Source organism: Hypanus sabinus, chromosome 4 (genome assembly GCF_030144855.1).
Source record: "Hypanus sabinus isolate sHypSab1 chromosome 4, sHypSab1.hap1, whole genome shotgun sequence".
NCBI lineage: Eukaryota > Metazoa > Chordata > Chondrichthyes > Myliobatiformes > Dasyatidae > Hypanus > Hypanus sabinus.
This window is the reverse complement of record NC_082709.1, coordinates 2,924,661-2,937,399: the sequence shown is the minus strand read 5'-3', so window position 1 is coordinate 2,937,399 and position 12,739 is coordinate 2,924,661. Positions and strand designations below refer to the sequence as shown.

At 39.5% G+C, this 12,739-nt stretch overlaps 1 protein-coding gene across 17 annotated transcripts in view; it reads right to left on the bottom strand.

Annotated features, from left to right (window-relative positions):
• The window catches only part of nckap5l (NCK-associated protein 5-like), a 954,759-nt gene that overhangs the window by 37,554 nt on the left and 904,466 nt on the right, over positions 1-12,739 (bottom strand). The window contains exon 18 of one of the 17 annotated variants that reach the window (XM_059966288.1): positions 11,373-11,825. The exons of 15 other annotated variants lie outside the window; for them this stretch is intronic. In XM_059966288.1, coding sequence (XP_059822271.1) covers positions 11,706-11,825 — 120 coding nt within the window. In that variant the 3' untranslated portion in view covers positions 11,373-11,705. One more of the 17 variants, XM_059966292.1, reaches the window with a different exon arrangement.

Below are 12,739 nucleotides of genomic sequence, written 5' to 3'. Positions count from 1 at the left end.
TGGTTTGGCACAGCCAAGAAGGGCTGGAAGGCCTGTTTCTGTGCTGTAATGGTTCTATGGTTCACTGTTGTATAACACAGGCGATCATGGTCTCATAACCATGACTGTCCTTGACAAATTTTTCTATGGAAGTTGTTTCCTATTGTCTTCTTCTGGATAGTGTCATTACAAAACAGGTGACCCTAGCCATTATTGATACTCTTCAGAGATTGTCTGCCTGGTGTCAGTGGCCATGTAACCCGGACTTGTGATATGTACCAGCAGCTCATACGACCTGTTCATGTGACCCTGATCAGGGGGCTAAGCAGATGCTACACTTTGCCCAAGTGCTAGCAGAGGGAAAGAGAGGCTTACACCTCTTTTGATAAAGATGTATGTTCACTCTGCCACTTGAATAGTCCATGTGCTTAAAATCAGAGAGATTTACAGAAATGGGTGAAAGGTTAAGGGGGATTTGAGGAAGATTTTTTTCCACCCAGTACTCTCACAGCATTTAAGGAGTATCTAGTTGAATTTGTGAATTGCCAAGCCATAACAGGTAACTTACCAGATTGATTATTCTGGAATCCGAAGCCAGATGGAATTTAACAGGTCAGGCAGCATTTGTGAGGGAGACGGATAGTTGACATAATCATCAGGATCAGTGGTTCCTATTCTGGGGTGTACAATCTCCTTGCTTAATGGTGAGGGTCCATGGCATAAGAAAGGTTAGGAAGCCCTGATGTAGACTTAAAAGTCCATGAACCATGAGGCCTAATTTGGAGTATCGTGTGCAGATTTGGAAGGGTGTAAAGAGTACAGAGAAAAACACATGGGTGTTGCTGGGTCTGGAGGACTTGAGTTATAAGGAAAGGTTGAACGGGCTAGGACTGTATTCTTTAGAATATAGAAGATTGAGAGGAAATTTGATAGATGCATACAAAATTATGAGGAGTATAGTCAGGGCAAGCGCATGAAGGCGTTTTCCACTGAGATTGGGTGGGACTGCAATCAGAGGTCATGGCTTAAGGGTGAAAGGTGATAAGCTAACAGGGAATATGAGGGAAAACTTCTTCACTTGGAGGGTTGTGAGAGTGTAAACTGAGCTGCCAGCTCAATATTTAAGAGAAGTTTGGACAGGTACATGGATTGTAGAAATATGGAGAGCTACAGTCCTGGTACAGGTCAATGGGAAAAGGCAATTTAAATGACTTGGCATGGACTAAATAGGTGGAGGGGCCTGTTTCTGTGATGTACTTCTCTATGACACTATAACCAAGTGCTGATAAATGGGAGTACAGATTTTGATAGTCAGAATGTGCATGGTGAGCAGATGGGCCTGTTTCTGTGCTATATGACTCTGACTAGAATGTGACCCTGAGTTCAAACAGTATATCTTATTTTACTTAAACTACAGTATTATGGCAACAAATTGGTATGTAAGGTTGCATATTAAAGTAGAGGGTTCAAAGGAGGTGCACAAAAATGATTTCAGGATTGAAAGGCATGTCATATAGAAATAGAAAGATCAAAAACCTACAGCACAATACAGGCCCTTTGGCCCACAAAGCTGTGCTGAACATGTACTCACTTCAGAAATTACCTAGGGTTGCCCATATTCCTCTATTTTTCTGAGCTCCGTGTAGCAATCCAGGAGTCTCTTAAAAGACCCTATCATATCTGCCTCTACACCGTCGCTGGCAGCCCATTCCACTCCCTCAACACTCTCTGTATAAAAAAACTTACCCCTGACATCTCCTCTGTACCTAGTCCCAAGCAGCTTAAAACTGTGCCCTCTCGTGCTAACCATTTCAGCCCTGGAAAAAAGCCTCTGACTATCCACACGATCAATGTCTCTCATCATCTTATGCACCTCTATCAGATTACCTCTCATCCTCTACCGCTCCAAGGAGAAAGGGCCGATTTCACTTAACCTATTCTCATAAGACATGCTCCCCAATCCAGGCAACATCCTTGTAAATCTCCTCTATACCCTTTCTATAGTTTCCACATCCTTCCTGTAGTGAGGTGACCAGAACTGAGCACAGTACTCCAAGTGGGGTCTAACCAGGGCCCTATACAGCTGTAACATCACCTCTTGGCTCTTAAACTCAATCCCACAGTTGAAGAAGGCCAATGCACCATATGCCTTCTTAACCGCAGATTGTTTGATGGCTTTGGGCCTGTACTCACTGGAATTCAGAAGAACAAGAGTGACCTCATTGAAACCTACCGAATGGTGAAAGGCGTTGATAGAGTCGATGTGGAGAGGATGTTTCCTATGCTGGGAGAGTCTAAGACCAGAGGACACAGCCTCAGAATAGAGGGGAGTCCTGTTAGAATGTCTGTGAACCCTGGGTAGGGAACCCTTGAGCTAGAGTGTGTGAACCTGTGGAATGTTTTGACTGGAGGCCAAGTCATTGGGTATATTCAAGGCAGAGGGTAATAGATATTCGATTCCTCAGGGCATGAAGGGATATGGGTGAGAAAGAGGTGATTGGGGCTGAGAGGGAAAATGGGCAAGCCATGACGAAATGGGCAAGCTGGGACAGACTTGATGGGCCAAATAGCCTAATTCTGTTCCTTTGTCTTGTAGTATCAAGCAATTATACACTGAAGGAAATGGCAAGTGATTTGCATCTTCAAGATAGTCCCAAAGTCTTACTTACAGAGTTACAACTGAAGTTTCTCTGGTTATAACTGAGGAAGCATAACAAGTTTATAAATTACAAAAAGACATCTTTGCAAATGGTTTGTGCTGGCCAATTGAGTTTCTTTAGTCATGCTGACAAAGAGGCAATCTGTTGCTTCAATTCAAAGCCTAGAGCATAAAGAATAAGCCTCTCAAAAGTAATCACTCTCTAAGTCGTACATGGGTAATGGCTTGCCTGAACTAATGAAAGTAAGACCATTCTCATATGAGGAAGCAAGGAATGGAATTAGACATGTTACATTTGATAGAGGAATAAATCAGCTGATTATCTTTTCAACATAATTTGGAGAAAAACAGATGGTTATGCATGCCTATTAAAACCTCTCCAGCTACTGAGGAATTTCAGATCAAATTTTTTGTAACACTTGAAAATCTGTAGGGAGTCATTCCAATGACAGATGAATAAAGTACAAATAAATGATATCACAAATCTTGATAAAACAACACCAAGTAAAATAGTATCAAACTGACCAAGGAAAAAATGGTAGTTACAAAACAGAAGAGAAATACACTGTAAAAAATTGTCATGCCTGTCCAGAATTCTGAACATAAACACAGACCTGACTAAAGTGTTCATGATATCTCTGTTTTAGTTAAGAAAGGGAATCAAAGAAATGCTTATGTATTGTTCATTGATCTTCCTCAAGCTACAGGCTCCTTAAAGTTGTTATATCAAGGGTGGGTGGACATGGGGACAAGCTCCCACAACCTATTAAATGCTTCCACTGGTGCCTCAAATAGCCACTAGTTACCAAGTCCAGCTCCTGGTCTTCATGTGTGGCTTAGCTACTAAGCTCGATGGAAACATTTCTACTGACTGGAGAAGGGGCAAAAGCAAGTTACTGGAACCTTAAAACCAGTTGCTTAGGGCAGGTGGGCCTTATCAGCCATGGTTAACAGCTCACCCAGGAGAAGGCAAACTCTAATTTCAAACTCCCACTGGCTTGCAGCTATACCCACTCATGCGGAAAACTTCTGGAGTAATCTCCGGAGGCAAAACCCAAAGCTGGAGTCTGTCCCTAAGCTGTCTTACATTGAATTCAATGCTGACTGTTGACTCCTGCGATGCTGCTGGTACTAAACTGTATCGATCTCTGCCGTTCCTTTGGGTTCACCAGCTGTGGGAACTTGCTAAATGGGCAATCGCTTGCTTTCCATATTGCATTGCCCTGATTTTCATAACTAGATAGGTAGGACCAACATCCATGGTTGACCCTAACCATCAGAGGCCTCAGCACTCAGCTTCTGAGTTTCAGAGTGATTGCTACTACTTAACATGACTTTATATGGAGGCGATACACAACAGTCGCCTGATCGAGGCTAAACGTCACCTGTGAACCAGCAGCACTGAACTTTAGTGGCATCAGCAGACATACAGCTCTTCAATATAATGCCATTGGAATGGGCAAGAAGTATGTCAATTGCATCAAAGTTAGACCATGCCTTCATATAGTTAAATGGATCAGAAAGAAGAGAGAGCAGATCTCATATAAGAAGATTAGTTTGTGCTTTATGCCTCAAGATCTCCAAGAAATGAAATAAATAATGCTTGTATTGAGAAAGGATCTTTAGCCTTTTCCTTTAGGCAGTAGAAATCCAGGCTGTGCAATTTATTGGAAGAAAGTACTGAATTGAGTTATCACAAACTACTTGAAGCAATTTGTAAAATGGGTTAAATTACTGAACCTACATGAATCCTGAGAGTTATTTTCTTCATCAAATATATATGATTGTATCATGTATGAATGGAACAAGATTTGTGTCTATGACAAAGTGCACATCTCTAGATGGGGGAGAAAGGGTGAAACGTGAAAGAGATGTGAAATAAGAAGAGAAAACACTAGAAGTACTCAGTAAGTCAGGTGGCAAAGGGAAGAGGAGTCAGAGTTATGAAATCAGAAGGAAGATGGAGATCAGGAGAGATTAAAAGCCATCAAGAGTGATGTGTTTACTGATAGAGGGTGGAAAATATTTGTCTAAATGTAAAAGTATAGACAAATTAAATCTGAAATGGTGAGAGGAATAACTGAATGCTGGAATTGGAAGATACAAGACTGGAATGCCTCATTACCTGTCATTGTTGTCTACAACCTTTAGAATTTAACATTAAAATATATCAAATTGGAAGTTGAGATGCAAATTCCCAAGTTTGTATTGATCAGCTTTAAGTTAGAGTAGGAAAGATAAGAGAGATAGGTCAAAATGAAAGTGGAAAAGCAAATGCAGAATGGGTGGTAGGTTTGCAAAATACCTTTGTTCAATACACACAGGAAATTCTAGTATGCCTGTCACTTTAATTCTAAATCTCACATCTAATCTGCCTTTGACCTTCAAGCAAGAGAACCTCATCTGCTTATGTTACAGTCTCCAAGCCTCAAGAATCAATTCAACAACTCAGCTATTCTAAATCAAAACAATAACTGCAAATGTTGGACACTGAAAACAAATACAGAAAATGCTGGAAATATTTGACAGGTCAGGCAGCATCCAGGGAAGAGAAATGGAGTTAAGGTTTTGGGTTAAAGATTGTTAATCAGGAGATCTCCACCCTGAAACACCAACTGTTTTTACCTGTACAGTTCCAGCCAGACTTATTCGGTTTTTACAATATTTTCTATCTGTGGAATTCAGATTTAGCTGTTTCTATATTGTAATTCACATTTTCAGCAGTTGACCAGTTTGTTGCCCTCTGTACTATAGCTGAACACTCAAGTTGGGCTGTGTCTAATCAGAATCAAGTTTAATATCAGTAGCATATGTTATGAAATTTGTTGTAAAGCGGCAGCAGTACATAATAATAAAAATGGTAAATTGATTCTATTATGGCAATTATTCTATAGATTTATTGAGTATGCCCATAAGAAAGTGAATCTCAGGGTTGTATATGGTGACATATAAGTACTTTGATAATAAATTTACTTTGAACTTTGAACCTTCTCTAATGTTCTCTCAAGTTGTTTCTCCTTTGTTTCAGGGGAAAATTTATGTCCTCCCATGGAATGCATGGGTTTCTTCTGGGTTCTCCAGTTTCCTCCCACAGCCCAAAAGTACTGATTAAGAGGTTAATTGATCATTGTAAGTTGCCCCATGATTAGGTTAGGGTTAATTCAGGGGTTACCAGGTGGCACAGTTCGAAGAGCCAGAAGGGCCTATTCTACGCTGTATCTCAATAAAAAAAAACTTGTTTCACCTGGTTAACTTCTTCCACTTTTGATAAAAGGTCATTCACCTGAAAAATGAGCTGTTCTTCTCTCTACAATTACCTCTTGACATGATGCATATTCGTTGTTTCAATTCTATTTACAGTGCCTATAAAAAGTATTCACCCCCCCCCAGAAGTTTTCATGTTTTATTGTTTTACAATATTGAATCACAGTGGATATAATTTGTTTTTTTTTACATTGATCAACAATAAAACACTCTTTTGTGTCAAAGTGGAAACAGATCTCAACAAAGTGATTTAATTACAAATATAAAACACAAAATAATTGATTGCATAAGTATTCGAGGCAGTATTCAGTAGATGCACCTTTGGCAGCAATTGCAGCCTTGAGTTTGTGTGGATAGGCCTCTATCAGCTTTGCACAACTGGACACTGCAATTTTTCTCTATTCTTCTTTACAAAACTGCTCAAGATCTGTTAGACAGCATGGGGATCATGAGTGAACTGCCCTTTTCAAGTCCAGGCACAAATTCTCTATTGGATTGAGGTCTGGACACTGGCTTGGCCACTTTGTTGTTCTTAATCTATTCCTGTGTAGCTTTGGCTTTATGCTTGGGGTCATTGTCTTGCTGGAAAACAAGTCTTCTCCCATGTTGCAGTTCTCTTGCAGACTGCATCAGGATTTCCCTGTATTTTGCTGAATTCATTTTACCCTCTACCTTCACAAGCCTTCCAGGGCCTGCTGCAGTGAAGCAATCCCACAGCTTAATGTAGCCATCATGCTTCATGGTGGGGATAGTCTGCTTTTGATGATGTGTGGTGTTTGGCTTATGCCAAATCTAGTGTTTAGTCTGATGACCAAAAAGTTCAATTTTGGTTTCATCAGATCATAGAACCTTCTTCCAGCTGACTTCAGAGTCTCCCACATGCCTTCTGGCAAACTCTAGCTGAGATTTCATTTGAGTTTTTTTCAGCAATGGCTTTCTCCTTACCACTCTCCCACAAAGGTGCGACTAGTGAAGTACCCAGACCACAGTTGAATGCACAGTCTCTCCCATCTCATCCAATGAAGCTTGTCACTCCTCCAGAGTTGTAATATGTCTCTTGGTCCCATCTTGCACGATCGCTTAGTTTTTAAGGACAGTCTGCTCTAGGCAGATTTACAACTGTGCCATATTCTTTGCAGTTGTTGAATATTGATTATCTCCAAGGGATATTCAATGACTTGGAAATTTTCTTATATCCATCTCCTGACTTGTGCTTTTCAATAACCTTTTCGCGGAATTGCTTGCAGGGTTCTTTTGTCTTCATGGTGCAGTTTTTGCCAGGATACTGATTCACCAGCAGTTGGACCTTCCAGATACAGGCGTAATTTTACTACCATCAATTGAAGAAACACCTTGACAGCACACAAGTTTCCAAAAAGTAATTATGTAACTTCTAAAATCAAGTGGCTGGACCAGTGGTGATTTGAAGTGTCATATTAAAGGGGGATGAATACTCATACAATCAATTATTTTGTGTGTTGATATTTGTAATTAATTTAGATCACTTGGTGGAGATCTGTTTTCAGTTTGACACAAAAGTCTTTTCCATATGATCAGTGTCAAAAAAGCCAAATTAAGTTCACTGTGATTGAATGTTGTAAAACAATAAGCACAATATCTTCCAGGAGGGGTGAATACTTTTCATAGGCACTGTCCATTAGATGGTTATATACGTTATATATGTAGTTAAATAACAATAAATTTGACTTGACCTACTGCTTTCATAAGTGATGAGGATTATTTCAGAATTGTTAAGAGAAGAGACAAATCAAATTTTAATATTCTACTTCTCATATTCCATTCTAGGAACAAGTTATCACCTTTTGATTGTTACTGTGATAGGTTAGGATTTGAAGTTGTAGAAAGAGATCACCTGATGGAACAGAGGTATCCTCTCAAATTGAGCAATATTTCAATATGAGAGAAGGACTAAAAGATGGATTTATATTGAACCAAAATTGAATAGTTTTGCGATTGCACATGATAGAGAAGATAGTGGAAATTGCTCAATCAGATTCCTATCTTTTGAGGACTTCAGAAATGATTTATTGCTCTCTAACAAATGAGGACAAGGAGAGTCATCTGTTTGTGATCAATGTAAGCAGTTTCTAGCTACGTACATAGCAAAGGAATTTCATATACATTAATAGCTATCAGAGAAACAAAAGGTGTTAGTTGTTTGAAGGGGACAAAAGCACATGGATGAAATATTCCAATATACAGTCAGATCATTAGAACTGGCTGCTTGACTGAGTAAGAGAATGTACCATTATTTTGCACTCCGAAGTACTGTAGGTTACATCAAACATCAGAACATGATTTTATTTGAAAAAATATCATTGAATTTGCACAATACCATGACTTCAGTGATGTCACAATTCAGCAGGTCTAAGTCCTATCATCCGGAATTTGATGCTTCTTTGGCCATCCAACCATAAAGCACCCTTTTGAACATGGAGATAAAGCCTACCACTTGATCTCTGCTGACTGGCAGCATATACAGCTAATAACATTCCCAGATGCTTTCCTTATACACATCAAAAACATTCAGAAGACTCTGGTTTGCAAACTTCCTACCAGTTTGCCAGGTCAAGAGTGAGAGAACCCAAATGATCTTGCAGGTGAAAGAAAGGTAAGGAGTAGATTTAAAAGGTGGGGGGAGAGGAGGGTCTAGCATATAATTCTCCAAAACTTCCACCATCTCCGATGAGATCCCACCACTAAGCACATCTTTCCTTCCCCTCCAACTTCCTGTCTTCCGCAGGGATCACTTCTTACGCGACTCCCTTATCCATTTGTCCCTCCCCACTGATCTCTCTCCTGACACTTATCCTTCCAAGCAGAGCAAATGCTACACCTGCCCCTACACTTCCTTCCTCACTACCATTCCCTGCTCTCAACCTTGCAGGTGAGGTGACACTTCACCTGTGAGTCTGTTGGGGTCATCTACTGTGTCTGGTGTTCCCAGTGTTGCCTCCTGCATTTCGGTGAAACCTGATGTAGATTGACAGACCGCTTCATGAAGCACCTGTGCTCCGTCCACCAGAAGGTATGGGATCTCCCAGTGGCCACCCATTTTAATTCCACTTCCCATTCCCATTCTGATATGGCCATCCATGGCCACCTCTACGGTTGCAATGAGGCCACACTCAGGTTGGAGTAACGACATCCAAGCAATAGAAACAAAACTCTGGAGGAAGTCAGCAGGTCAGGAAAAGAGTACAGGTAAAGTTTTAAGTACAGACTCTTCATCAGGAATGTAGATGCTGGAAATTCAGAGCAACACACGGCGCTCAGCAGGTCAGGCAGCATACTGAAATTATACTTTAATGCTGAAAATCCCACACTTCCAATTCATGCCACATATAGATTGAAGGCAATTTGTAGAACAATAGCAATATTAACAGAAACCAGATAGTATTTAGCCTTTAAACCAGTGCAGGGCACTTATTTCACGGATTTGCACAATGTGATTTGGCTTTCAATGCTGCTTGTTGCTTAATGGAATAACTTCAGTGCAATTAACAAAGAAAAAACCCTCTTTCTTCTGCTCCGTTCACTCTGTGAATTGGGTGGTGGTGGCAAGAAAAAAAGTGCTTCTGATATCATTAATAATTCTGGCTTGTAAAATTTTTCTCTGACTGCTTTATGCCTTTGGGGTATGCTCAGATAATACATGAATTGCTCTTTATAAAAATGCCATGTTGGGGAATGTACAGAGAAATTCAATTTGCTTTTAAATAGGCCATCTGGAGGGTTATTGGTTTGAAGTGCTCAGGTGTCCAACTGAGATCTAGAAGGAAGGTAGAAATGATTAGGAAGATTATGGAACATGTTGGTAGCCAAAAGTGGACCCAGAAGAAGTACTTGTTTCTCCTGAGGTCACATTATATATATAGGCAATTGGTCACTTTATTAAGTGGCTTTGAGCAATCTGTTTAATTATTGCTAGTTAGGAGACACAATACTTCAGTAATGCTAAATAGAGCAGGGGCTGTGCAAATTTGGACTTCTCTGTTTTTAATGGTCTAGATCAGCTGTCGACAGCATCTTGCATGCCTGTATCATTTGGGAGACACAACCAATCAAAATTGTCTAAATCAAAATGGTAGCTAGCAAATTTCTGTCAATGAATGGATATGGTACTAAATTTGGTGACCTAGATTGAAAAATTTTAATGAAATGTGAAGTGGTGACTTCCTTCTTTCCATCTCCTCACCACAACTGCTAGGGAGTATTTGGGAGTTAGACTAAAAAGCAAAATATTAACCTTGTCAAACAATCTTTAGACCTGAACACAGACTGTAGATTAAATTCAAAACGCAGCCCTGGACAATAAGGCTCTAGAGCAGTGGAAAGCAGATACAGTAATCTAAAAACTGGACAATACTGATTAACATTCATTTTGGGTGTCTGAAGTGTGGGGGTGAACTGCAGTTAATTGAAGTATGAGACAAAGCTGACTTAATTTTCAGTTTGAGTGTCTGGAATGTGGGTATGAAGAAAGAGGTCTGAAAATTATATGTAATTCAAAGGAAGCAACGTAGATGCATTGTAAATATAGAATTGTCCTTTGATCATTAGCATGTCATGTAACATTGGGACAAAGAGTGTTTCATTTTGTTGAATAAAAGACTACTGACCAGCTGTGCCTGTCCATTGAATTTGTTCACATTACAACACTGTCACCACCATCTCATTAATGCCACTATTATGCCTCCTGATACACTTTCTGAATAAGGAAAACATACTAACTTCTTGTTTTAGTTACAGATTTTCATTCCTAAATATCTCCATTCCTATCAGTGAATAATGAAATGTTGTTTGATTAGCAAAAGCTATAGTTATAGATAACAATGGCAGAATATGTAACGTACATGCTTAAAAAACATTTCTATCATAATCACGCAGCCATCATTAGAGCTTTGATTTTTTTTGTAATCTTAATGTTCTGAACATACAAGTTCAACTTAAATATCATATTTCTGCATTGAACAAATTATTACTGAGAACACTTGTTGTGTTGGATTGTGTGAAAATGCTTCAGAACCAATATCCTTTCATGGTCAGATTTCCCATTTGTCATTCTGGAAGTTAAATACTGATAGGCAAATCTATTGTGTATCGCAGAACTAGTGTATTACAGACAATATTCATGTAATTAATTTCCTTTTTATAGCACAACTTCTTAACTATCTAAAAAATCTGTGAGAAAAGAATCTGTGGGCTGAAGTTATATTAAATACTGAGGCTTTCTTAAAAAAAGATGATTTCTGTTAATTAATCTGCAATAAAAAAGGATCAATATATTCACATTCTGTTGGAAAAACAGTTACACAAATCCTGCAGGTCAGTTAGAAAACTACCAATTTTAGGTCACTGGTAATTTTCAGAAGGATTTACTTTATTGTCACCAAACAATTGATACTAGAGCATACAATCATCACAGCGCTATTTGATTCTGCACTTCGTGCTCCCTGAAGTACAAATTGAAGTAAGTATAATAAAAATTTAAATTATAAATCACAATTAGAAAATAGAAAAGGGGAAGTAAGGTAGTGCAAGTCAGGTCCGGATATTTGGAAGGTACGGCCCAGATCCGGGTCAGGATCTGTTCAGCAGTCTTATCACAGTTGGAAAGAAGCTGTTCCCAAATCTGGCCATATGAATCTTCAAACTCCTGAACTTTCTCCTGGAGGGAAGAGGGACAAAAAGTGTGTTGGCTAGGTGGGTCACGTCCTTGATTATCCTGGCAGCACTGCTCTGACAACGTGCGGTGTAAAGTGAGTCCAAGGATGGAAGATTAATTTGTGTGATGTGCTGGGCTATGTTCACGATCTTCTGCAGCTTCTTCCGCTCTTGGACAGGACAACTTCCATACCAGGTTTTGGTGCACCCTAGAAGAATGCTTTCTACGGTGCACCTGTAAAAATTAGTGAGGGTTTTAGGGGACAGGCCAAATTTCTTCAGCTTTCTCAGGAAGTAAAGGTGCTGGTGGGCCTTCTTGGCAGTGGACTCTGCTTGGTCAGGTCATTTGTGACATTCACCCAGAGGAACTTAAAGCTTTTGACCTGTTCCACCTGTGCACCACCGATGTAGATGGTGCTGTGCGGTCCGCTACTCCTTCTGAAGTCAACAACCAATTCCTTCGTCTTGCTGATGTTGAGGGATAGGTTATTGTCTTTGCACCATGCCACCAGGTTCTTAATTTCCTCTCTGTATTCAGATTCATCATTACCCAAAATACGGCCTACAATTGTGGTGTCATCAGCAAACTTATATATTGATTTGTAATGTGATCAGGTGGTGAATTTGCCCAGTTAAACCTGTAATAATTGTAAATAATAATTCATTTTGATAGTCCCTTAAGTCAACCTAAAGTTGGTTGAGAGAAAGAAAAAATAATCTTCCATTCAAGCTTAGTGGCATTTTGTATAAATAAGTCTGACAGTAATGTCAGAAGGTTCTAGAAGACAAGTTACGCATTACCTCCTGCCATGCCTTTCTCATTGTATAAATAATTGCACTAATTTCTTTAACTGACTTTTACAAATTTTTTAATAACAATGTTGAATTAAAAACAACCAGTGATTTGGATAATGTTAATTTCCAACATAAATCATTTTTCCTTTCACGAGGAAATTTGCAGATGCTGGAAATTCAAACAACACACACAAAATGCTGGTGGAACACAGCAGGCCAGGCAGCATCTATAAAGAGAAGCACTGTCGACGTTTCGGGCCGAGACCCTTCATCAGGACTAAGTGAAAGGAAAGATAGTAAGACATTTTTCCCTTTATTTCTTAATCTTAAATTTGCTGAATATTCTGAGATTTG